The 27186-nt window shown below is 30.7% G+C and overlaps 4 protein-coding genes across 8 annotated transcripts; 1 reads left to right on the top strand and 3 right to left on the bottom strand.

Moving 5' to 3' along the window:
- LOC149908523 (angiotensin-converting enzyme-like) lies at positions 1 to 10340 on the bottom strand. The gene is made up of 12 exons (XM_090102006.1): positions 10049 to 10340; positions 9221 to 9444; positions 6877 to 7066; positions 6451 to 6612; positions 6261 to 6366; positions 5808 to 6143; positions 5454 to 5700; positions 5005 to 5138; positions 3574 to 3811; positions 2419 to 2517; positions 1844 to 1966; positions 1 to 446 (listed from the first exon to the last, which is right to left on the bottom strand). The coding sequence occupies exons 1-12, from the start codon at positions 10061 to 10063 to the stop codon at positions 74 to 76; spliced, it is 2247 nt and encodes a 748-aa protein (XP_089958132.1). The 5' UTR covers positions 10064 to 10340; the 3' UTR covers positions 1 to 73.
- A 213-nt stretch (positions 10341 to 10553) lies between these two features.
- LOC149908521 (glutathione S-transferase 1-like) lies at positions 10554 to 20274 on the bottom strand. Of its 5 annotated transcripts, XM_090102298.1 has the most exons (7): positions 13768 to 13939; positions 13296 to 13433; positions 12194 to 12374; positions 11981 to 12039; positions 11337 to 11478; positions 10881 to 11045; positions 10554 to 10779 (listed from the first exon to the last, which is right to left on the bottom strand). In XM_090102298.1, the coding sequence occupies exons 2-7, from the start codon at positions 13346 to 13348 to the stop codon at positions 10639 to 10641; spliced, it is 741 nt and encodes a 246-aa protein (XP_089958424.1). In that variant the 5' UTR covers positions 13349 to 13433; positions 13768 to 13939; the 3' UTR covers positions 10554 to 10638. The 5 variants fall into 5 exon arrangements, with proteins under 5 accessions (XP_089958424.1, XP_089958428.1, XP_089958425.1 ...); XM_090102302.1 differs by lacking the exons at positions 13296 to 13433; positions 13768 to 13939 and adding an exon at positions 20243 to 20274; XM_090102299.1 differs by lacking the exon at positions 13296 to 13433.
- LOC149908522 (uncharacterized) lies at positions 16612 to 20073 on the bottom strand. Its single transcript, XM_090102303.1, has 6 exons — positions 20006 to 20073; positions 18059 to 18098; positions 17618 to 17896; positions 17264 to 17367; positions 17029 to 17122; positions 16612 to 16899 (listed from the first exon to the last, which is right to left on the bottom strand). The coding sequence occupies exons 1-6, from the start codon at positions 20071 to 20073 to the stop codon at positions 16612 to 16614; spliced, it is 873 nt and encodes a 290-aa protein (XP_089958429.1).
- A 1112-nt stretch (positions 20275 to 21386) lies between the features above and the next one.
- Positions 21387 to 27064, top strand: LOC149908520 (uncharacterized). The gene is made up of 12 exons (XM_090102210.1): positions 21387 to 21552; positions 21630 to 21977; positions 22143 to 22562; positions 22636 to 22984; positions 23067 to 23915; positions 23996 to 25024; positions 25126 to 25208; positions 25279 to 25452; positions 25543 to 25684; positions 25801 to 25994; positions 26072 to 26191; positions 26807 to 27064. Exons 1-12 carry the CDS (start codon positions 21469 to 21471, stop codon positions 27062 to 27064), a joined length of 4050 nt encoding a protein of 1349 aa, XP_089958336.1. The 5' UTR covers positions 21387 to 21468.
- The last annotated feature ends 122 nt before the right edge of the window (positions 27065 to 27186 follow it).

The raw sequence follows: 27186 nt of genomic DNA, 5'->3' as shown, positions 1-27186 counted from the left end.
CAATATAAATTGCAATAATAAAAAATTGATTCATAACCTAAACTGTTTTTCAATATAATTTTTAACAACATTTTTATACTTTGTCCTCACTGATTCCCTCAACTTCATTGGATTTTGAGTGTGATATTTCATTCGTAACTATATCTAAAGAGCCATTCTTTCTTAGACCACAAAAAGCAAACATTTTGTTGAGAATGTCACGTTTTCTTATACAATAGAGCAAAAACATCAAAAAAGTTAAAATGATTACAATAATTCCCACGACTATTGGTGCGCTTTTGTCCATGTCGTCGCTTAAATTTTCAAGTCTAGTTGTTTCAGATTCTAATAAAGTTTTAAGTGTGGAAAAATATTCGAGAATTCCAGCTGTGGACAGTTCAGTTTCGCCCGTCATTGTTTGAAGCACTGTTCTCCAATCTTCACTGGCTCCTAACGACATGCCATCACTGTAAAGAAAAATTTGGGCAATTTTTAACAAGGAAAAAAAGGATGTAATAGTTACGAGTTGGGGGATTAAATCTAAATTAAAAATTTATTATTTTTAAATATTGAAACATAATTAAATTAAAAATAAACATCATCAGATTCATACGTAGGGAATTTTTCTCTAACATTATCTGTTTTACCTATAGGTAAAACAGATAAAATTATTTAAGTCTGCCTATGAGATAAATAATAGGAAAATCATGGCACAAGAATATGTTGCATACTAAATACTAATAAGTCTTTCAATGCAAAAGTATTAACAATATCTCAAGTTTTGAGAGGTTCTTCCTGTTTATAAATATTTACTGTCTTTTTCCTAAATATTTTATGTCACAACTTTTTTAAGACCTTTGTTAAAACGGGATATAATATATTACAGGTCACCTGTAACAGGTGAGAGGTAAAACGTAAATTAATGTATGATTCATTTAATTTACATAAAGACCTACCAAATACAAACAAATAATATTAAAAAAGTATCGGTCTTGCCGTTTTAAAAGAGCTTATAAATGCTTCATGTTATCACCCATAACAATGGATTATTTCTATACCTAGTTGAAAAAAAAAAACTAAGCTCAGACAAAGATATGAGCAATAAATCAAAATTGCAAAAATTCTTCATTACTTCCAAATGTAACTGCGGTGACCTCCGTAAGGTCTCGACATTTATATGCAAGTAAATGCTTAAATTAAGGTTGTTACGATGACCTTAGTACAGCCTATTTATAGAATTACTATTACAATCGATCATTTTATTTGAGGATGATCTAGTCGAGAGACATCAAGCCGGCATAAATTTGGCGACTCCGTTTTAAGAATTAAAAATAATAATAATTAATTATAACACCCAATAAATTACAGTAGACTGTAGAGCATGATATACAATATTACTTTCGTTATTTTTCACTTTATCAGGATCTAAATATTGTCTTGACCAATTTAACGACCACCTACTGATTTTCGCATAACCTAAACATTAGAATATTATAGTGTGTAACAGGTAACTAGGTACATATTAGCATGGACTAATAAATATATATTTGTCTATGATATTAGGTATTATTTTGATTAAGAACATTGAAAATTTCGAAATTATAAACATTTACTTTTCGAATGTTGCTTTTCATTTTCAATCGTAAAACTTCTAGCTTAGAAATAAATATAGATACAAAGCCTTTTTTACCGAGTATATTATGTTTGTAAACAAAACTGGAACACAACAATTATCTCTAATTTCATCCAAATCTTAACACAATCTGCTTTGCATAAGGTCTACGAATTACCTTCAGCTATGTCATCCAAACAAGGATGTTATAGAGTGCACTACTAAAATGTGACTAAAATCACAATGACTTACCTGAGCAGTTTTCCTGCTTCCTTTTCACCGTATATGGAACATTTGTGCAGTGGTCCAGTATGGTTCACCCTTTTGCATAAGGACCGTAGGATTTGGAACTCTAATATATGTGAGACTAAATACCTGTATGATAAAAAGTGAAGGATTAATTTTTTTAAATCCTCATTTTAATGCAATTTTTAGATACGTATTCAAATAAAGGTGAAAGTTTTTATGTAAGTATGTAAGTTATATTCCAAAATATCTGAACTGATTTAAATTTTTGCTTCTGTAGCAAAGTATATGAAAATAATTGTATATTTATTAGGCCTACCGATCGCAGGCTACGGTAAGACGAATCACGAAAGACGAGTTCGAATCCAAAGCTATAATTGATTATTATTCAATTTTTTTTTCGAACAATTAACTATTATTAAGTTAATCCATCGTATAATCTCGGACAATGGCAGATTGTGGCAGATGGATATCACATTTACCGCAAATAGACCTCCAAAGTTTGAATAATTATGAAACTAGACAATTCAATAAAAATCTAGGTATCATTAAGTAAATTAATGTAGACTGCAGAAACATACGTAATGTATTGAACATGTGACACCACGTGGTACTTGGAGGCTGGATCCAGGTCGCTCTCGTTCCTGGGTACTGGTGGGGATATCATTGTCTCCTCTATCCTAAAACATTATACAATTATGAAAATACGTACCTATTAATTATTTTAACTTGTTAGGCAAAGAAAAAAGAGGCCTAGGAAAAAAATCTTTATTTTAAACTCTACATAATAAACAATTGAAAAGAAATCAATACCTACATATTATTATAAATTTCATAAGCAAAAACGCATAAACTGTGCCTAAACATTCATTTAAGATTTTTTTACAATGCAGACAGTGGTTCAATTCGCATGGCCCATAACATGGTTGCAGAAAATATAGTTATCTCTTAATTTAAAACTAACAACGTCATCTCGACAAACATAATTGAGTTCTGATTACATACGCGTAATTACACAGTGAAAATAATTGCAGTTCTAAGATATCTGCATAAAATCAAACTAGTATAAAGATTTTGATTACAATATTTCAGTAATAATATTTGTGTGGTTTATTGCCATTTCGTAATGATATGAACTTATATAGCAGAAATATATCAAAATGTACACGATTTAGGTCTTCAATTGTTACGAACTTTAATTATAATTATTGTGATTAAATAAATGCTTGCTTTTAATAGGTATATTATAATATTAGTCACAAAAACTTTAATAACTTCTTCATAGTCGAACCAACGAACAATACCTATATGCCTTATAGAGTTAGGTATTACAGGCATTGTACCTATAGTTTTTTACATAAAACTTTTAATAAGAATTGTTCAAATTTATATAATTTATTTGAATTTAATAAGAAAAAGTTGCAGAACTTCTAACCTATATGGGCAAAATGTAGAACAATTGCCTACGCTACGAATTGAGTGACTCTATCGTTTTTGGAAACGTCTGTTAAAAGCAAAAATATCTCCTTCAATCTACTTATAAACGTGTTTTAAAATTGCCAAAAAATTCCATGACTTGTGGAAAGAACCGACTCAAACACCGAGTGAACGTCGCGCTAACTTAACCTACCCTAACACAGGCCCGACTATCGATCAATTTAATAACATTCTAATAGTCAACGTGACAATCCAAAACAAATGCACCAATATTGTGGTGACTTTGAAAGTCACATTACCTGAGGTCCCACCAATGTTGATTCAAATTTCCCATACTGCTATTGGCAAAGACGTCCCAGCGCCACTTATCAAGCACAAAGGCATATCCCATTAGTGGAAGCTTCTCCAACGCGAGCCATAATAGATGGTTCATAGTTGCCTCAGGACATTCATCCATCTCAACGAACTCCAAGCTCCGAAGTTGGCTCGGAGAGGTCAACTGCACCGCAACAATGTCGGAAATGGCATCGTGAAACGCTGTTACATAATTGAAATGCTGTGACTAAATTTTGCTGCCCTCGGTTTTGTAATTATTGAACTGCAAACCGCAAAACCTAACCGTACTTAGAAATATGAAAGGTAATTGTTTAGAGGAATTATAAAACAAAAGGGCAGATATGCGTTAGAACGTAAAAGCCGTTAATTCTTTGAAGCATCTTAATGATATTTAAACCTGAGCTAAAATAATCCGATTGCAGAGATTACTTTAAAAAAACAAGGAAATAGTACTTAATGTAAATCACAAATATATAAGCAGGTACAAAAAGTTTCATAACCTTCAAAGAATAAAATATAATATTGACGTACCTATTTAACGATGTAAAGATCTATTTAAAAATGTTTAAGATACATAGTATCAAAATTAAAATCAAATCTATGGGCTGTGGGCATTAATCCAATAATAAATTGAGTAGTAGATACCTAATAGTGTAGGGATATAGGGATAGGGTGACATGCCCTTACTTAATTCGCACGGAGTAGCTTTGTTGTGTAGTTTCAAAAACATTATTTTCAGGTAAATTAAATAATCTTTTTTTTGGCCCTCTTCCCGAATCGTATAATTATTTATTCTGATGAACATTAATTCTAATAACTGTGGTGTAGATGAAGGCAAAACTAAATTAACGGCATTCTATTTAGACCTTCAGTGAGACAATAAAATTCACACTTCACTTGTTTTTTTGTGCCAAGTTGTTATCAATTATAATTCAGAATATAATACTTTTCATTTAGGTAGTAGATACAGAATACAGATTTGCAATTCACATTTTGTATACCTACTAATTTCAAGACTATGTCACAGTGACTAGCATTTTTTTTACGTCAATGTTGTGGTATTTTGTTTGTCGTTGTTACATTAATAATTGTAGGTACTTAATCAACCTTATAAATTAAGTATGTATGTATATTGTCTCTATCTATTACCAATAGTACATAATTAAAAATACATAATATTATAAACCAATTATCAAAAAAGAAATAAATGTTTGTCATATATTATAATCTATCTATAAATATTTCGCCTATCAATGAGCATCCAAAAAGTGACGATAACTGGGCACCTCTTTTGGAAAGGGACGTAGTCTATTTCTTAGAGATTCAATATAAACTAGTGTCATTAACAAGTGAAAATGTGACCAGAAAACCAACTAGTAACAAAATAGTTGTACCTGGATTAGGTCCATCTCTAAATAATGGTTGTAGGTTTCTATAGTGTCGAAAATATTGCACGTGACCCAATAACCTTGCCGCTCGAGACAAACCTACTGTCACGTCTGTTACTTTCTCTCCACACCATTTTATCCTGTAATAAAAAGGATATTTAATATACGGAAGCAACTCTTCGATCTTGTCCCTACAGTAAGCGGAAGAAAACGAATAAAAACCTTTTTCTACATGCTGGAGCATCATTATGAGCTTTTTCATATCTCACGAAAATAATAAATCTAGTAGTATTTATAAAAAAAAAGTTTGTATGAAATTCTATAAATACCTCCATTACTGAGAATTATTGAATTCAAGCTATCTAGCAACTGCAGGCATTCTATCTGTCTCTAACTGCTAAGCAAATCTTTTTTTTTATGTTAAAATATTATGCTAGGTTTATAAGTCTACTTACTTATAATTTACCCCATCACACATATCATGGCTTGATGGGAGGCAATTGGTCGTAGTTGGTATTTCTTTAATATCTTGATAAGAATCACTAGCGCTTTCGAATCCTAAAGATTGATGAAATTTATCCACTGTGTCAAATAACTTTTTAGCAAAAACACTGTGATTCTTTGCTATTTGTGCTCGTTCTACATCAGGGTAAAATGAAACCAAAGGATATATCGCCTGCCATTCTTGAGCCCATAAATTTCCTGCAACCAAAAATGACAATCTACTTATTTGCCTTAAGTTTTATCAGGCGTTATTTTTATGCAATTAACCTAATAATACCTGACAATAGGCTAACAATTTTACTCACCTAAAATATGTGCTGGAATTAGGCCATTATCATTGTGTAAATCATCGCTATAAACAGCTTTTAATTTGACCCTAACATAACGGTGGAGTAAATCATAAAGTGGTTTAACTTCCTTCCATAGTTTCACGACAGTATTAACAAAGTCGTCATCTTCGAAATTGTATCTCCACATTTCACCAGCGTCTTGAAAATTTTCGGATTTAGCAACAGTATTCATTCTATCAACGTAATCCGTGAATATTGGTCTTACTTTCTTTCCCGTGGCATCTCTATATGCTTTCCAGTAATACTTTAATTCTTTTGAGTCATTGCTGGACTTAAATATAGATATGACATCTGAAATTATTGAATGAGCTTTTAAATATTTATCTGAAATAACAAACGCACATATAGCCAAAAGGCGTAATTAATTATGAAATATTACATTTAAAATGTTAATTTTAATAACAGTACCATTCATTGTTTGTGAAGCTTCTTCAGTGTTACAAACTGTAACATTATACGCACAAACTGTAACTCGGCTCCATATGCGTTGCATAGTATCAATTTCTTCACGTTGCTATAAGTAATTTAATTATATTAAGCGCTTTTCTTCAGATGAATTCTGATTAATACAAACAATAATTAAATTGATAGTACTTACTTTACTTTGAGGCATTTGCACGTTTGTTCCCCTTTCTTTTATAATTCTCAGTTTTCTCTTAAGCCTTAGATCGTTAGTATTCTGTGCTTCGTCTAAATACTTGCGTTTTATTATTGTCCAATATTGTTTCTTAATTTCGTCCTCCTCGGCAGCTATACTTACCTGAAAATGAAGACGTCACGATTTTACATTAATCTATTAAAGGCACAGCTGTGCAGCTGGCTCAAGAAGGCAGAAGGCTCAATTCTAAGAAAGTATTCATGAATAACATTATTTTAATTAGGGTATTGGATCATGACATAGATTCTTGCCTATGTATAATATGTACATAATAGTGTACATAGAGCAATCTAAAATAAACTTTTACACATGTAAAGGTAGTAAAGGTTGTTTTAGATTCCTGATTTTACTTGTAAAACGATTTACCATTTTATTTTTCTTAAATTCATTATTTGTATCCGTAACATACGACCACAATGCTTCTTGAGACGTTTTGCACACATCAAGACTTAATTTATCCATTTCTTCCATAAAAGTTTCTAACGTAGCATTTTCCTTATCTATTTCTTCTGTTTGAATTTTAAAATTTTCTATCACATCGTCATTTCTTATAATTGTCCGTATTTATGCAAAATGGAACCACTCAACAAATTTCGTTTTTTGCTTTTATTAAAGAATACTCATCCAAAAGTGATCTAAATTCTTATACAAACAAGAACCACATGATTTTTACGTTGGAAACAAGGTATACTAAAAGCAGAAAGGAACCACCAGCAACAACGAATACTTACATATTAAGCAAAACCGAACCACAGCACCACGGGACTGCTTTGTTCAAACAAATAAACGATATTACTATCATGTCATTTTATACAAAACAGATCCACACCTACTTGGTACCATTATACATTACACATATTTCTATTAATAACAATTATTTTTAATACACAAAATGGAACCAGGTTTCTGTGGTATGGTTATGCGTAAAATAAATACATAATTTAATTGTAATTTTTTATTGCAAAATAAAACCACAAGCATTCGGTTCTATTATGCATAAATAAATATTGTAAAACATTCTGAAAACCATCATCGCTATATGGAACCAAATGCCTTTACTTGTTACAATGCTTCTCATCTTTAAACAACGTATTTCATTACTTAAGTGCAAAACTCCGATTTTTTAAGTAAAACGTCGAACATCTGTCAATATAGGTGACATTCAGCGAAGTAGTTCGAATACGCGACGGTGTTTTTTTCCTCCGCGAAGTAAGTTCTATTGTTTTTGTTAATTACCTTTAAAATTAAATGTGAAAATGTTTAGTAATAAATAAATAAGCAAGCAATGGGTAAGAAAAGCATTGGAGACGAACACCGAAGATAATAATGAAGATACAACGGGTAAGTAGTTTTATTTAATGCATATATAAGTACTTATTGAATCTGAGATGCAGGTACGCTTTATCCACTTTTGATTCATTCCCGATTGTGGTGTGATTTTAAGAAGATAGTTCATTAAGTAAGTACAAGAGGAATCCTCTGTGGATTTACGTATTTTAACGACAATGTCGTTGTTCACGAAGGCGAGTCGAATTAAGAGTCATTTTGTTACGATTCATCTGTCATTGTGAGATGAAACTACTAAAGTCTAAACCCTGTTTTAAAAATAACTGTCGATGATCTAGGTACCTACCTACTATTTTGGTAAAATACGTTTAGATGTATTTCTGATGCCGCTGTAACAACAAATACTAAAAGCAGAATAAAAAAAGACGTGTGGCACTCGGGGACTGCCGCGGTAAAGCTATTGCATAGCATGCCTTCAAGCCACACCTCCGAGCCCGTCGGAGTGAGGTTTTTTCGTAACGGAATTTCTCGATTCGGTCCCCGCGCTCAAGGCCCGCGATAGAAGCTATGCAATAGTTTAATAAATATTTAAGAAGCTCCCATACAATAAGCCGTGATTTTTTTGGCGTTTTTATAGATAATGGTACGGAACTCTTTATTGCGCGAGTCCGACTCGCACTTAGCCAGTTTTTTGTACATGGCGCATGTACATACAACATACTTAGTCGTCTAGTAGGGACACGGCTTTATAAGAACTAATAATATTTTGCTGTCGCCATATACCTAACTACGTATAAAAGCCACGCGGCTTTATTATTTTGATTTAAAGCTTTTTTCTTTTTATTACAGAAGATAACGAAGAACCTAATTATACGTCGCTGCCTCTGGAGAAGCTTTCTTCACCTTCTAGCGATATTCAGTGCATATTACATCTCATTCCACAAGATGCACAGTTTTTATAACGGTCTCATTAGTGATGATGCAATAGAAGACCACATAGATGGACTAGACACGGTGGATTTCGAAATCCAATTAGATGATAACGTCGAATAAACGTCCTATATAAGTATTATTTTATGTATTTTATTAATTAAAGCTTTAATTACGATATTATAAATACATAGTTTCATTTATATCATGAAATCCCTGGGATGTGGTTCCTTTTTGTATAAGAGAAAACCTATCAATTGATAAATGTTAAAAGGAACCACATGCACATTTTCTTAATTATCTAGAAAGTTTAAGAATATTCAGAGCAAATTTATATACACATACTTAAATAAGTAATTTATCAATGAATTTAAATAAAATAAATTTTAATTTTACTTCATCTAACAGAGCTGCAAATGTTTTTGTAAATCCTTTGATATCTCAGAAGTGCGTTTTTGCTGGGTGGTTCCTTTTTGCTTAAATACGGACAATTATTGTATCTGGGTCTAAAACCGTTCTCATAGCGTCATCTAAAAATTTTTTGTCTCTCGTTTCGTCTCCATCTATTTCAATTTCGTGACCGCTTTCATCAGATTGTTCGATTGTTTTATTTATTCTAGATATAGTTTTTTCATCCGCAGACATTTCTGAATTAGGATTCGCAGGAAATTGTAGAGCTGCCGTTAATGTTATAATTGTTGACAGACAAAACCATTTCTGAAAAATGCAATTTTACCAATATAATGTGATTTTTTTTTACTAAATTTATTTTAAATATTAGAATTCTATAAAACAGGAAACCTGCGAATGAATGTAGAATATGAAAAGTCGTCATATCATCCATTCTAAGTAGGATAGTAATTTATGGACTCATAGTTGCATGATAACAAAGCTAAGAGTCAAATAGACCTAGCGTGCTTATTAAATAATCACTGTGTCCTCTGTTCTGCAGATGTACTTACCTACCTATATGATTTATATCAGTTATCGTACAATTGAATTACATAGGAGATTTAACAATATCATACCAAATAAATGTTTCATTGAGTTTATGGCCTTTTTATATAGAATCAGCCAGTTTATTATGATTTGGTATTTTAGCAGCAAGACAAAAGAAAAAATGGAGAGGGTCATCAATTTATGTAAATAATCTTCAGAATACTATAAAACAAAGCTCTTTATACTTAAAAAAATTCTAGACATTTTCTTTGTAGGATTACGAGAGGATCATTATTTTGAATTGTAAACCAGAAATATTCTGTAGTTTCAATTAGATTTAATTAATTGATATTTAATAGGTAATAGGGTAAATAATACTAACACAGAACGGCATCATCGCAATTATCAAGCACCATATGACAGTATCACTAAAGGTAACACAACACTAAAAACATTTTTCGATAACACATTCCTATAAAATTGTACCGTTTCGATGTGTTCGCGATACTATGCGATCTCGATCACCCGTTGTTTGTGAATATTGCGTACTGTTTGATCGTTTTGTAATGAATTTTTCAGATTGAAACAATTGAAAGGCGGTTTTGTTTTGAAAACGTGCGACGGTATGAAGCGCAGTGCGGCCCGACTCGAGCGTCGACGCATTGTTGTGCCATGTTCGAATGCCTGCTCAATCAAATCACCAGGATGTTCACGTGAGACCGGAAGGCATAATGCTAACACCTTATTAATGCTCTTTATAAACTATAGAGCATTTAGAAGTAAGTACGCACTATATGAGACGCGCTTCTTGGTACCTAGTTACCAAACAACTTTGACTGTAAATTCTTAACGAGTTGATAAGGAAAATAATAAACGTTGTGTGTAATGATTTATTCGTGAATAAACTGAAATTTACAATATATTATTGTGTTTAATTGAAACTGAAATGCTTTACAATATGTTGTGCTTAATTTATGTTTTTTTCAAAAAGCCTGCTATTTGCTGTGCTCCAGCTTTGTCGATTTCTTCATAACCATATGGTTCCAAAGCTTTCTTTGTGCGTTCGAACCATTTCACTATATTTTGGTGTGCACTATAATCAAATTTGAGAGCCTGAAAAAATAATACTTAATAAGTTAATTTCCATTGGTTGTACCATGTAAAAGCAGAATAATTATTATCTATTAAAAGCCTCTTATGTAACTGTTCTGTACCTCTAAGTTACTGATGGTCACGATTATAGAAATATCTGCAATGGTTAAATTGTCACCGGCAACAAACACTCGGCCTTCAAGGGTTATATCTAGTATTTTAAGAGCATTGTTTAATTTAACTGCTTCTTCTTCGTTATAGGGTGCTCCGTGGAAAAGCATCGGAACCTGAAAATTAATAACTTTCAGAAGAGATCATACGAAAATACTTACATCCTCGTAAAGGATTTCAAAAAATAAACAAGTGCATGATTGATTCCTGAAATAGCACATTAATATCGTAATTTGCAGCAAAAAAAATATTAAAAATAAATAATGAAGACCTTCTCTGAAGTGAAGTCAATCGTCCATCATTCATACATTTCCTCTCATTAATTATTATCTAACTATATACATATACAATTCCAATACAAATATTTGATTCAATGAATTATATTTTTTATAAATACTTTTACTTACATATAAACCTATATATTTTGGTATCAAGGTACCAAGGTCAAAGTGTAGTCGCTGATCAACGATTGCCCTTTGTCTGGGATTTTTTGGGTATAAGGAATCATCTCGACCATATGCATTTACCATATAGGCCATAATTGCTCGACTGAAATATATATGGATTATATTATAACCTATATTATTAGTATTAATACATTATTCATCAATATAGTTCGATGATTAGCATAACAATAGATTCTTTACAACAATAGACACATTATTTGTATTTGCACAGGAGTGCCATACCAATTGGACATGGAAGTAACACCTATATCTATCACTGTTATAATCAATATGTACAGAATATTTTTTAGTCATTTCATTGGGGTCGTTCAAATACTTACAGCCTGTTATAAATTATACGTACTTCTCCAAAGTTATTTACATTCAGATACGAAAATCGTAATAAGAATCCTTTCTTTAAAGAGTTAAAATGATGCATAATAAAAAGCATAGAAATATATGTATTATAAAACCTAAGTAAAATAATAAATGTAAATATCGCTTAGTTGTGGAAGCTTTTTTTGAATTTTTTTGCATACAATGTATTTAAACCTATCTCACAATTTTATTTATGATAACTTAGTTGAATTCAATGGGCACAGTACCTTTCCCACATAATGAATCCGTTATCATCCATCGTTGGTATAGTTTGCTGAGGATTTATCTGGAACACATTTTAAAAAAATATATTAGAACGTTCCTGTTCAATAAATAAGATGTTGAAACCTCTACGCCGAGATTGCTCGTAACAAATATCAAGCGTTAACAATTTGAGATTCATGTCCCGAAAATAGTTTACTGAAAATATATCATCATACCTTCGTAAATTCAGGTGTCTTATGCTCCCCTTCCAAAATATTAGTGAGAATCAAATCGAGTTCCAGGCCCAACGCCCTCGCGGTCATCATCACCGCTCTGCATGGTGGCGACGGTGGTAAATAATATAGCTTTATTGGCTGAGCGGGCATTTTGCCACCTTTCGATCTTGCTACGGCGTTACTGTAATTAAATAGACTTAGTTTATAATTGAACGATACTAATTGAACACATTTTTGAATCATTTCAATGACCAAAAAGTACCGATATTACCTACATCACTAATTTTACCCAGATACCTAAATTACCCACATTACAATAAGGCAACTTACGCCCAATAATTTATGGTTTTATTCAAGAAAAAACAAATCAAATAATTATACTGGACGTTGGAAATTTTGCGCCGACAACCCAGCAGATTTTAAACAAGTTTTGTCGCAGCCACGAATAGAATGTTGTTATTTTGGTTTTAAGATTTTTATTTTCTAATAAGTATTGGAACATGATTTAGAACTCCTTGAAAATCCGACTTCTTTGTGTTACATGCCTATGTAGCAAATTTTTACCTATATTATGTATATGAAATATATACGTACCTGATATTATATTCTAAACACTAGTACATACCATCAGTGTGCAGCAGATAGGTGCGAGAACAAAAATTGTGAACAACACGAAATTTTGCAGGTGTAAAAACTAGGAAAATAAAATTAACCGCCACACAGAAATGAAAAATTATTTAAAATTTCGTGAAAAAAATATGGGTTAAGTGCAGTGTGCAACTGAGCAATAAATATTACTCATAATCTTTAAAAAAAATACTTCAAAAGAATGAAATACCTAGTTAGGCTCGTAGGGTTCTTTTAATTTATTTAGAAATTTCTGTAATTTTTGGTAATGTCGTTTTAGAACGATGATGTTGTAGAATAGTCTTATCAACGTCTAGTGTAAACAACACGCTTAGATTAGACGCTTAGTGAGACTAAGGATTAGTTGATGAAAAATTTATTAGCCAAGACTCTTTAAGGATTTGTCACAACCATCACATTTTATCTTTATTGAGTCACCATGATGCCAAACGCCCAATAATAGTTAAAAACTTACCCGATAACATTTGCTACATAGAAAACCGTCATAATTACTGATAATGATTTCATTGTTACAGAAATCCCTTGCCTTGAAAGTTGAAGATACAATGCCCTCTAACAAAGTTATTTAAAACGCTCTGTTTTGTTTATTTTTCTGAAATATTTTAGTAATATTCGTTACCCGTAGATATGAATCATCCAACGTATATTTAGCTGGTTTGAATTTTCAACGATCAAACTAAAATATAATGGATCGTGATGCTTAAGTTAAAAAAATCAGAAGCCTGACCGCCTAAGATTAAGTTTAACAAAAAACGGATATAGCTTGAATTGAGCCAAATTCCAATGTAAGTAGGTACATGAAGAAATTTTTAAAACAAAAATTTAAAATATTTTAACGTATTATTAATCAAAAAAAGCATAGACTTTTAAATTCAATCCTCCCAAAGAATTTTAATAACATAGATCCTGCAGCTACTCAAACTCACTCTATATTCTGTATCTTTTCGGTTACAGACTTGTCCATACATTGGCCCAGCTTTAAATAAAAACGCGCTTTGGTAAAAAGTAAATCACTGTTGAATATTTATAGCTAAAGAAAACGTATATTCAACAGACAATAACACACCTGACAGCAAATCAAAGCTTCTACCGTTACGACTGCTGATAAACTAATGAGTAGCCTGGTTTTATGTTAGTTAATAGTGTTATGGTTGTGGGCACCATGGTGACGATGACTGAGCATGAAATATTGGCCAGTCATAATGATGTTTCTAAAATAATCATGAAACATCTTTCGTGTAGAACTCGGTAGAATAGTCCGTTCGTGACAACGGATGCTTTCGTGACCCTTATTCTTAGAAGGCACTTTGAATGAATAACATCTATTTTTAACGATCGATGAATAATAATTAACAATAATTGTATGTTAAACTATACCGACAAGTTTATAAATGAAAGAATATATGACATTTAAATTTAAAACATTAGGGAGTGTATATAATATTTAAAAAACAAATAAGTAGGTATTCGTATTTTATATTGTTCATTAATTATGTATGTACCTAAATGCATAAAAATTCCATGGTATATTCCATTAATCATACAAGCAAAGTAATGATATCATTAGTGATAATACACGAATGTTCTAATCCTAGTTTTATCTATAGTATCACAACAATAACACACATTATTTTCCACTTAATTGAAATCAGGATGCATCGTTACAACATAAATTTTCTTAAATTATATATTTCGTGTAGATTGTTATAATGCCCCCTATTTGTTCGATCAGAAGTATAATTTTATTCAAGGTTCTGATTTTTCCACTAGATACGTGTAAACTTATATAAATGTTGAAGCACGTACAAAACGATAAGTACAGCATTTTTCATTGCCGGCGGAATAAAAAAACTATTAATAAGAAAAGCACAATATATTAAACCATTATTTTCTTGTAAATTATACCTACTCGTATAAAAGAAAGAAATTATAAAAAGAGTATGACACAAGTTATTTGGCAATGACTGGTTTTAAGGCACATTTTTTACACTTATTTATCGTCCAACACTTCCACGGTGGAGGCACTGCTGGCATTATCGTTGCTCTTCTCTTCATTTTGTTCCGATCCCATTTCCATGTCATTATTTCTAATGGCTGCACTATTTACGTCCGGAGATTCAGTTTTAATCGAGTTAATTCTTTCACGACATTCCTCGGCCTTCGTTGTATCGCTTTGTGTGATTTTCATTTTCTTGCTCTTTGAATTCCCCATATTCACTCGATGCAGCTAATCTCATGGGTGACTTAATTAACACTGTGTTGTGTTCAACTGATAAAATCTTGATAACGGGCGAATCTGAGCAATTAACTATGCTCTCTGGTGACGCGCGTCTGATAACAACGATACTGAGTGCGAAAATGCATCTGTCGACGATATTTACTAAAAACGAAGCGCAACATTGCTTACAAGATAAGGCAATGACACATTGCCCATTTTAATTCAATGACCCTGTAAGTCACGATAATCGGACGAGCAGACGAAAAGGTATTCACTCCTCACTCTTAATCCTGTCGTACGCAAACGTTGAAGCGAATTGTCACAATTAAAACTCCGTTTTCCTTCTACAGCTCGTTGCCATATTGCACAAATTATTATGAGTAATTATGTATTTTTGAATATGGTAAGTTCTTAATTAAACGGTCTGGTGCATCAGTAAATACGTCATATCTAATCTACGTCGCTTTGTTATGGAATCGATTTGTGAAATTGTAATAGGTCCCTATTTATAATAGCACCAGCTAGTAAAATACGCAATTTGACTGATTTGTGGCAATTGTTCGCACACATTCGGTTAAATGTTTGTTTATTAGTCATCGTGCACTTACTGTGCTGCGAGATGTTATGAGTCACTTCAGCGAATATAGCTCCTAAAGTGATATCACGTAGGCAATAAATATGCGTATGAACTCTTTATACTTTGAACTTTCATACACTTAAATACAAGTACATACTACCTATATTAATTAGTCATGGATTTCAATTAAAACCACCCAGAAATAACAACTTACTTCTATCTATAGTTCTGTAGGCTGTTGTATTGGTATATAAGCTATATATCCTGACTAGACTATGAAATTGTAGGAAGAAGAAAAACGAATGAAAAACTAACAAAAATATAACCTTACTAAACAATACAGAAACGCTATTGTGGTCGATAGCGTGAAGGTCAACATAACAATTTTCCAACACGTACCTAATTACCCAATTTTAAATGGCTTATTACTGGTATGACGTATAAATGATTCAATTTACTATAATTTGTCAACATAGCTCTATAACCAACAAAAAGTGGTGTTTTAGTGCTTTTCGGCCTAAATTGACAATTTTTTTTAATGTTTTATACACTACATGTCCAAACTATTAGCCATTGTTTCACAGTAAAATGCACCACCATAAAACTAACATAAGTACAAAACAGCATGATAATCAAAATTATATATTAACTATATATATGTACAATTAAATTATAAATAATGTTGCTAATGTTACACAAAATAGAAAAACATATTTAATTTCATATATTGTTACCATAATAATACTTACATAGGTACAAACAAGTTACATAGGTAGGTACTACAATCTCACAAGCTGATTGCTTCTGCTTATTCCTATCATCATGAAGCCTCCAAATCATATTACAAAATTTCAAATTGGTAAGTATTAATATCATACTTCACGAGGCTAAGTGGTTAATACCACGCTAAGAAGTTCAAGAAAAATACCAATAATTCAATATATTATGTTTATTAAAAAAAAGAAATGTAATATTCTACAGCGATCTTCGTCGCCTGGCTCCAACATTATCAGTCACTTGCTGGATCTTCTGATATTTGTTAATCGCCGTTTTAACAAAATCAGCAGCTGTGCTGATCTTCTCTAATCTTTCAGGAGTGATTAGGGACCTCATTTCTTCGTGAATAGGACCCACTCCGTTAAACGTAATGGCGCAAAGGTTGGTGTAGCTGCAGACTCCTACCGTTAGTAGGGATCCGAGCATAAGGACGAAGATGCTGCTAAACACCCAGCTTATAGTACGGCCTACATAGCTGACCATGGTCTGAAAACAAATTGTTCAAAATATTTATTGATAAGTAGCCTTTCAATTATTGTCACACTTATGTAAGTGCTTTTTTAAATTCAATTTATTATAATAAAATGTGATTTTTTTAATAAAATAAAATCATACCCTTGAATCAGGCACTTGACTCCACAATAGACCTACGGATGACGTATCTGGCTCGTATAAATAATCTCCAAGATTATTGCTATACAAGTCGTACCTAAAATAAAAATAAAAAATATATTAAAAAACATACATTGGTTACACAGGTTTCATTATTATAAACTGAAAAAAAAATAGTTTTTGATATTAGTATCCTAAATTAAAAATCTATTTATTTAAACATAGACATTAGACGTACCCATGGGCCGCGTAGCCATTCCCGTAGTTGTAACCAGGAGCATATGGAATGTCTGGATAGGCCACTTCAGCTGGATTTGTAAATCCCGTAGGTGCAATATTTTCCTGAACAAAAGATGTTATTCTCTTAAAAATGGTAATATTATACTGTATATAAATGGTATGACTAAACACAGTCTCAATAGTTATAGTTTTTCGATTTAATTTAAAATATTTCCAAATAACAGAAATGAAGGAAGTTTTGCACTAGGTAGTGTTTAACATTAATCTAATATTCCATTTTCAGATTTTCATAAAAATTAAATAAAAAACGAAACGATACCCTAATAACTAATTAAAATGAATAGTAACTCACATTATTCTGTGGTTCCGTCATCACTCCAGGAGCTGGTTCGTCAGCTAACATGTCATGTTTAGCGATTGGTCCCATTCCCCTCCCAAGATCCACCTTTTCCCTCGTTTCAATCTTATCAGCCTTATACACAGGGTGATGTTCTTCAGATCGGGCTTTCTTATAAATTGGATGGGTTTCTACAGCTTCAGGATTAACAGGAAGACCCTGATTTTCCAAACGGTGAATGTCGGCTGATAGCACGGAGGCTACTAATGCTGATATTATTATTATTTTGGACATCTGAAAATTCATCAAGATATTAGATAATTTTGAATTACATACGTATTTTTGTTAAACAAAAAGACACGATGGAACAATCTATGAACACAAATGTTATTTTAACATAAACTAAATTTGCTGAGCAAGCAAGTTCTCCCAAAAGTAAATTAATATTAAACTTACGTCTTTTTCTGTTCTTCCCGAAGCTGATCCTGAAGAAGCACTGATGTAGATCCCAATGTGTTTTGAGTATTTATACTAATGCATTGTAAAGTAATTTATTTCTTCTAACTTTCTAAGAACTATTGTCCCTTCACGTTATCTTCAGGACATTTAAAGGATAAAGAAACTATGGTGACTCCCGATAAGGACGTTGTCAAAACTTTGGAATTCGCAGTGAAACATAATTTTATGCATTTTTTTATTGTTTAAACTTTAAAGATTTAATATTTTTTGAGAGGACACAACATTATTATTTTAGATATAATTCTTGTTTCTGCCACGTAGTTTTACTCTTTATTTTTAAAACGTAGTTAAACTTAAGTTATGAAAAACAAACGCCCTTCCTATGCGCTTAGTTCAACCTTTGAAAAACCGTGATACCTATTCTTTAATAAGCTTTTATATTGCAAGTAGGTACCTACTTAATAAATTACTAAAAATAACAAAAAATAACCGAGTTAAAAATGTAACCCATACGTAGGTAATAATTACCATCGATCGTATGCTAATGAAAATAAAGGCACACAATTTTATCGTTTTTCATACATAACGACTAAATAATACCCACACACAACACAGACTAGCGACCTTGACATACTTCGCTTGCAATGAAAACTTTATGAAGTATCGATTACATATTTTCCAGTTAGTAAACAGTTAAAGTGAAATATCTATTATTTCGAACATTTCCTATTTAAATTGTGGTCGCTATTTTACACACAAAAACGTATTTTTTTCCAGTATCTATACCTACTGAACCGAATTTACTCAGATTTTGAAAATTTTTTCATCAACAGAACGCTGCCTTTATTCCTGAATTTTATTTTATTTTTTACTTTCTCAAGGCAACTGGTACTAATAATATTACTTAGGTACATAATATAATGATTAAATCATAATAAACAAATAATATTATAAACGTGAAAGCCTATACATATCTATCTGTCTGTTATATTTTCAACTAGCTTTCCGCCCACCCCTTCGCCCGCTTTGTCTAAATCCTAATAAATTATATACCAAAAACCTTCCTCTTGAATCACTTTATGTTAAAAAAACCGCATCAAAATCCGTTGCCTAGTTTGATAGATTTAAGCATACAAAGGGACATAGGAACAGAGAAAGCGACTTTGTTTTATACTATGTATATAGTGCAGATGATAAACCATAGTAGGTTCGAATTAGATTTTTGGGGAATTATTCCCGAAGGCCTGAAAAAGGAGATGAAAGTATTTGACTATAAGTACATAATATTACCTATATGCTATGTTGCTAACCTAGTGAAGCTCTCATTTATTTTCATCATCATCAGATAATGCTACTATTGTTTCAAAAGAATAATGCGACAAAAATGTGTCGTTGATAAAGAATTGCTTCCCCGAAGTTATATTTTGTTGGACTATGAGTCACAATAACAATATACATACTTTAAGCATTGTTTTAGCATTTCAACTTTACAAAAATTAATTGTTAATTATTTTGATAAGATTTTGATGTTTGAAGTTCGGACGTGCCAATCTCGCGGCCGCGGCATACTAGACCGATTTCAAAAATTCTTTCACCTTTGGGTGTGCACAGTATTATGTGATGCCTGCTGTACCTAGGTTATATTATACACGTACCACGGGCGAAGCTGAGGCGGTAAGTACCTAATCAATAAAGGTACCTAACAGCTACTTATCAAGTATCTATAAAACTGGCACAAGGCAGTCAACGGTCTCTCTTACAGAGAGAAAACACGGAAAAGGGGCAATAGAGCAGAACAACGTCTGCTGGGGCAACTACATTAAAAAATATTTGATAACAAAATATAAATAAAATAACAGTTACTAGTAGGAACTTACCTCAAAGAATTCTAGATAACTACTATTTCTCCAAAATTCAGTTAAAATATAACTAACATTTTCTCACCGTTTTACGTATTCCCAAAAGGATCTTATTTCTTCCTCCAAACTTATATTCATAACATTTAATATCATTTTACACTTCAAACTTTAATATTTTTTAATCATATCTTAATTACAATTATTATTTTTTCAATATTTTGTTTCGTATGTATTAAACATTATAAAACATTATGATTCTCTTTTTAAAATCTATATTTTTTTAAACATTACAGGCAAAAAACAATTGACAGTAACTACTTACTGGTATTTTATTTTACGATAACTGGCTATCTGGCTATCGGTCGTTACCGACAGCTCAGGGCTAAATTATTACCATCAATCGATTTTCATTCGTTAATATATTATAATGTGCGACATGTTATAGAGCGTGTTTATTGTTTTTTGAGTGAAATATTTTAACTACGCCATAAATTTTTAACTAGCAATAACAGATATTATCAACGATATTATATATAATATGATCGATTGCCAAAATCTTTAAATTACCGTCCAAAATTACATACGTATACCAGATCCCTCAACTAAAATTATATTTTTAACTACTAAAATTACAAAGTAACTAAAATTATGAAGTATAAAAAAACGGGAGCAAAATTTTTTACAAAATAACTATATAATTCATCAACATTATAGTTAATCTTGGAAATAGAGTTGTTACAAAGGAATTGAGCTGTTATTAAAGATACTTAAAACATTTGGTATGCTGTTTGAAATTTTATTTTATGAATTTTTTACTTCGTATAAATTATTAAATTATTATCTTACAGAATCAATATCATATTAATAATTTTGTGCTCGCTTAAAATATTCACGTAAAGAGATTTTCAAATTACCCGCTTCTTGGTGTGTAAGAATGTGTTGCCAGCTTGATTCACAGAATTAAATGCTTGTGTTTTTTTTTTCATTCTGATATAATTATTAATAATTTATAATTTAATAATATATTATAAATGTGTTATGTGTTAGGGAGATGAATAGTTTTAGTACTTCAGCCGTAATGTTGAATAGGAATGGTGGAATTTTTTTTTTCATTATTTAAACATCTAAGAATTTTTATTTTTGACATTGTGATTTGTGTTGTGAAGTTCAGATACTAGGTAAGTGGCAAGTGGCAACTCTGTAAAAAGGCCAATGCCAAAATCCAAATTTTGAAAACAATAAACACCTAAACACTATTTTTGAATTGTGATTTGTGAATTAATGTGGAAAAATGTGAAAATTCCAAAAAATTTGATTAACGACATCTTATTATTAGAAGGTATGTTATGATAACGTTAACGTTGAAAACCACAGCATAATATATTTTTATAAAATAAATATAATTATTGCGAACTTATGTAAAATATATTTTGTTTTTAATTTTGATAGCCTTTTGTTATTTTCCTTTTTATGAAGACAGAGATAAGTGTTTTATTTATGAAGTTTAATCATAGTTCATGCTTAGTTAACTATAAATATGCTTAAAAAATGATAAAAATACCCACAGACGTTCAATCCGTTATAAATGCTGCTTATCATATAAACAGTTTTAGAGGAGCTGTTGAAGAACTGGTTAAAACTATATTACGTACTTAATCAGAAAAATATTTATACCTAATACTAACAGCTCATTATCATCTTTATTACAGGTATATAATTCTCTGGATGCAGATCCAACCTCAATTGCAATAAGAGTAGACATACAGGAAAGTTTAATTCAAGTAATTGACAATGGGTGTGGAATTAAAGAGAATGACTTCAATTTACTTGGACAAAAATATTCATCTAGTAAATTTGTTGATATATTTGGTTTGAAAACTATTCCATGCACATATGGATATTGTGGTCTATCACTTGCAACAATTATTGATGTTTGTCACGAAATAAAAATAATTTCAAGACACCAAGACTCACAAGAAACGTGGATGAAAATATTTTGCCGGAGAGAATGCAAAGAGTTAACTAAAACAACCTCAAGACCATCTAAAGGCACTACTGTAAGTCAAATGTGCTTTTAATATATATTATACACTCAATTATTTAATAGTCATGCTATTTGATCAAGTTTGCTACATGACATATTGATTGTTCTTAACTATCTTGCTTCTTGAATATAGTTAATATTTTAGTATTTTCTGAAACAAACATGTTTTATGTTTAAGGTTGAAATCAGAGGATTTCTGTATAATTTAAAGATACAAAGGAAAGCTATTGAAACTCATAATGAAATGCTTGCTATTAAAACATTATTAGAGCAACTATCATTGGTTCATGTGAATGTGTCATTTAGTCTGAGAGATGATGGAAAAAACGAAATTGTGTTCCAAATACATAAAAATAGAGATCTTTGTTCAACTATATCAAGTTTATTTAACATTTTGCCAAGTGAGTTACAAGAACTACAAATAGAAAAGAAAGACTATAAAGTAAAAGCCTTAATAGGAAAGGGAAATATGGATTTTAAGAAGTACCAATGGATTTTTTTAAATAGGAAGTTTATTTTCAGCAGTAAAATCCATCAAATAATGAATAAACATTTGAAAAAATCTTTGTGTATTCAACAGTTCAAACCCATCAAGAAGGTGAGAATTTTAAATAATAAATTACACTCTTAAATTCTGTACATATTATTCATAGTTCTCTTATTTATTTCAGATTCATTCTAATAATGATGAAACATATAATCACAATTTGCCATTGTATTTCCTTTTTATATCATGTCCATATTTTGACTATGATGTTAATTATAATTTAAGAAAAATAAGTGTGGAATTTAAGAACTGGGACCAAATAACTAATATATTGCAAAAATTGGCACAATGCTATTGTGGGGAAATAAAACTTAAAGAAGTAACTAATCAGTTTTTAAATAACAATACAAGGGATCAAAATTTAACTAAAAATAATGAATATAAGACAAGAGAAGAAGTAAAAAAAATTGTCAATAATATATTAATGAATCCAAAGAAACAAAAAGTGTTAGATATACACAATGGAGTTAAAGGTTGCCCTCTAATTTTTCTTTTTATTAGAATTAATAGCATACCTATGAATTCTGTGATATTATGTTAAGGTTTTGTTTTCAGGTTTAAACATTAAGAGACAAAGAAAGCAGAATAGAAGAAAACTTTTGATTAGTAAGAAAGAAATCAAAACAATAGGTAACAAAGCTATACCATTGTCTCAAAATGGAGAAAAAATTAAAAAGAAGTTCACAAACCTGAATGAAAAGGAGAATAGGATAACAATACATCACTCCAACAGAAATGATATAAAATATATAAAGCCTAATCTAAATAACTTTCCCAAAAAATTTAATGCGGAATCAGAAATCACAGAAACTATATTAAATAATGATAATGCATCATCCTCTGATTCAAAAGAAGATTTCACTAAACCAAAGAAACCACGTAAAAGGAAAAAGGTGTCTATAAATTATAACTACTATAAAAATAAGAGGCATGCTTTAAATAAAATGTCATTGGAAGAAAACAAAAACAACAATCAGAATTATCCAGACTCTGCAAATAATAATGAAAATAATATAGCAGAGAATGCAAAATGTATTCTGGAAAATAATGCAATGAAAAAGATTTTACATCCTCCTGAAAGATTGAAAGAAAAACATAAATTGCTTCCAAGGTCTAGTAGAAAGGTGCAATTAAATAAGAAACCAGGGATTAAAGAGAAATCTAATTTTAACATAAATGATTGTAAATTAAATGCAACAAAAAATAAACCAATTGACTACAAAATAGGTTTATATAATAATGAAGTAAAAATAGATAATGAAAAATTAAAAGAAAATGCAGTTATTTCATCATATGATCTTGTGCAAACAATTTTGAAAGATGAAACGAAAAATATTGGAAAATTTGATCTACAATATGATGTTAATGCAAACATGCAACCACATACATTCACTTTACCTCCAGGTTAGTCTCTAAAACAATTTCATGACATATATATCTACCTACTGTATAAATTTTTATTTTATTTTTTTTTTAATTTTTAGAACAACTTCCTGAGAGTACTTTTAGCAATGTAGTTTCTACCAAATTAACATATGAAAGCCATAGACATTATAATTTAAATTCCAATATTTATGAAAACAAATATAGTAATTTCCATTATATTAGCAAGGCTTCAAAAGATCTATTTTCTTTAAAAAGTCGAACACCATTTAATTTGAAAAATATTACTTTTAAAAAGAAAAATTGCAATAAATTGAATAAAGCATCATTTTTTAACACTTTGAAAATGGACCTTAATGACTCTGTTTATACTATACAAGTGTCAAATAGTGTAAATAATTTCAATTGTGAAGTGAATCACGAGTATAATAACGAAACCAACTTGTATTCTGATCATAATCATTGGTCTATTGAAAGACCTATCACGGAAGAAATTAAACCAATGTATGATAAAACATATACCATTGAAAACTATTATTCGGAAGGTAGCCATGATTTAAATAAAAATATAAGCTTAAAATGTGATATAACATATTCCATTCAATTATCGAAAAACATAATTTATACACCTAATGAAAATTGTGATACAATTAACAATGATTTTATGGAAAGATCTGAAATCTTTAATAGCAATGACATGGATGCTTTAATTTGTAATAAAGAGACCAATAAAACATTTAATAATGAAACTGATGAAGAAATAATATCAATCCTGAATTCGAAGAGAGATGAACAAAACGTTGATCCTTTAAACTTTTGTGAAACGATTATCGATTCTATCGCTGAAGTTCATGAGCCTAAATTAGATAATCAAATCATAACTAATGATAGCCTATTTGATGAAGCTTTAAATTTACAAGATAATAAAAAGCAAGAAAATGAAATTGCTAATGTAACTTCCCACTATTTTAATTCACTGCACACTGAAGAAATAAATGAATTATTCCGAGATACTTTTGATTTGGATATTTCCAAAAAACAGAATACTAAAATAATAACTGAAGTGAGAGAGTCTTCAAAAATTTTAGAAGATTTTACTATTCAGGGTCGACATACATTTATGCCTAAAGGTAATCAAAATGGTTTTAGTAATCTAGTATAATATTAACTACCTACTTCATAAATAAGGACTCCATTAAAATTACTATCTTTTTATCCGTTTTGTTGATAGGTATGTCGCCAATTATTATCAAAAATATTAATAAAAAAATGTTAAACATGTGCAGTACAGTAGAGGATGAATATTATGAAGATGTAAGTTTTATAAATTTGATAATAAGATATTTCACGTTTGTTGCGTAAACTTATGAAGTAATATTTTCAGCTTCTCTATAAAAAATTCGCAGAATCAGTAGTAGAAACTGCGAAAGTGTTTGAACCAAAAATTCAAAATGTCAATGAAATTAAAACTACGACGGATATAAAAAAAGTTAACAATAAAATCATAAAAGACAATGCAGATTTGGTATTCGATGCAAAATCTTTAAAACAAGCTAAAGTAATTATTTTTTTCTAAGTACAAACAAATAATATTTTGTAATGTTCATAAGGTATTTTTTTTATCGATAAAAATGTGTTCATTATTAAGGTATTAGGTCAAGTTGACTGCAAATTTATTGCTACAATCACGCACGGAAAGGTAGCTTCAAATGACACATATTCTGATTTCCTCGTGCTTTTTGACCAGCATGCCGTTCATGAGAGAATTCGTCTTGAGAAAAATTTATCAGGTGACCTAAATTACATAATTTTTCGTTGCCTAATGGAATGTATAAATAATTGTAAAAAAATTTTGACCCATAATTCCAATTTGACCCAGTATTTATACATTGTACCTATTCTTTAGATTATTTTGATGGCACCACTTGGAAGAGCGTCGCAATAGATGGCATTAGTTTGAAATTGCCTAAAGATGATGCTATTTTTCTCCATAACTATAAAGATAAATTGTCTGCATTCGGTCTACAATGGACTCTTACTGATAATATAATAACTTTGTATGGAATTCCAAAAGCCATTTTCGGTCAAATTGACAGACAGGTAATTTTACTCAAGTCTGTATTACTTAGTGTATTCTTTTTCGGAAGTTCTTATTTTAAATAAATGTACTTTTTCAGGAAGATTTGGTATTGAGAGCTACTAATAATTTACTTGCTGAACTAATTGATGCTCTTAAATATCTAAAAGGCAATATACCTCTATACCCACAAACTATAATGAACCTTGTTTTTAGTGAGGTGAGCATACGTCAGATCTTAGGGCGTATTCAGAAAGAAAGCTTGAAACTTATAAGCGCTTATCGGCGCTTATAAGCGCTGATAACCCGAGCAGGAAAATATATGAACATGCGCTTATAAGCGCTGATAGGCGCCGACAAGTTTCAACAAGTTTCAACAAACTTGTCGGCGCCTATCAGCGCTTATAAGCGCATGTTCATATATTTTCCTGCTCGGGTTACCAGCGCTTATAAGCGCCGATAAGCGCTTATAAGCGCTTATAAGTTTCAAGCTTTCTTTCTGAATTAAGCGTCAGATATACATATATTTTTAAATCTCTTAGAAAGTACCTACCTAATCGTTTTGCTGCGTTGTTCAAAAAAAAGCCTTTGTAAATTGCCACAACATTTATTATCAACACAACATTCCATCTTCAAAAACTACACACTACGTAGTACGCACACACGATTAGACGCAAAGTAAGATGAAATTATTAAATTATCATGAGATAAAAAGAGATAACTGTATTAAATGATGACTAATTTGCCACATCGACGCGGACGTGCCACTCTGGAGGTGCAAATAATCCATCTATACTTTTTTTTTACTTATAATTTTCCCTGTTTTTACTTTCAGGCTTGTCGATATGCGATTATGTTCGGAGATAAGTTATCGAAACAAAATTGCGTTGAATTATTGGAATCTTTAGCAGAATGCAAAACTCCATTCCAATGTGCTCATGGTAGACCTGTGATGGCTGTTTTAATGGAAATGAACGGAAATGCGCCAAAATATAATGTACGGCTTTCTATCAATAATAGAATTATTTTAACTACTATAGGTATCTTAATTATTGCTTGTATATTTTTTCCGTTTTCAGATATGTTTAGATAAGGTAAAACAATATAAAAGCAACAAGAAAAAAGGAGACAAGTAAATGTACCTATAATAAAAGAGGGAAATTTATGACAAAAAATAACGAAGTTATGATGGATAATTTTATTTAGATCTTAAAT

This window comes from Colias eurytheme, chromosome 5 (assembly GCF_061535395.1).
Source record: "Colias eurytheme isolate Ceu_HAF_F1 chromosome 5, ilColEury1 Martin Lab GWU primary, whole genome shotgun sequence".
Taxonomy (NCBI): Eukaryota; Metazoa; Arthropoda; class Insecta; order Lepidoptera; family Pieridae; genus Colias; species Colias eurytheme.
The sequence above is the reverse complement of the archived record's forward strand: the minus strand, read 5'-3'. Positions and strand labels throughout refer to the sequence as shown.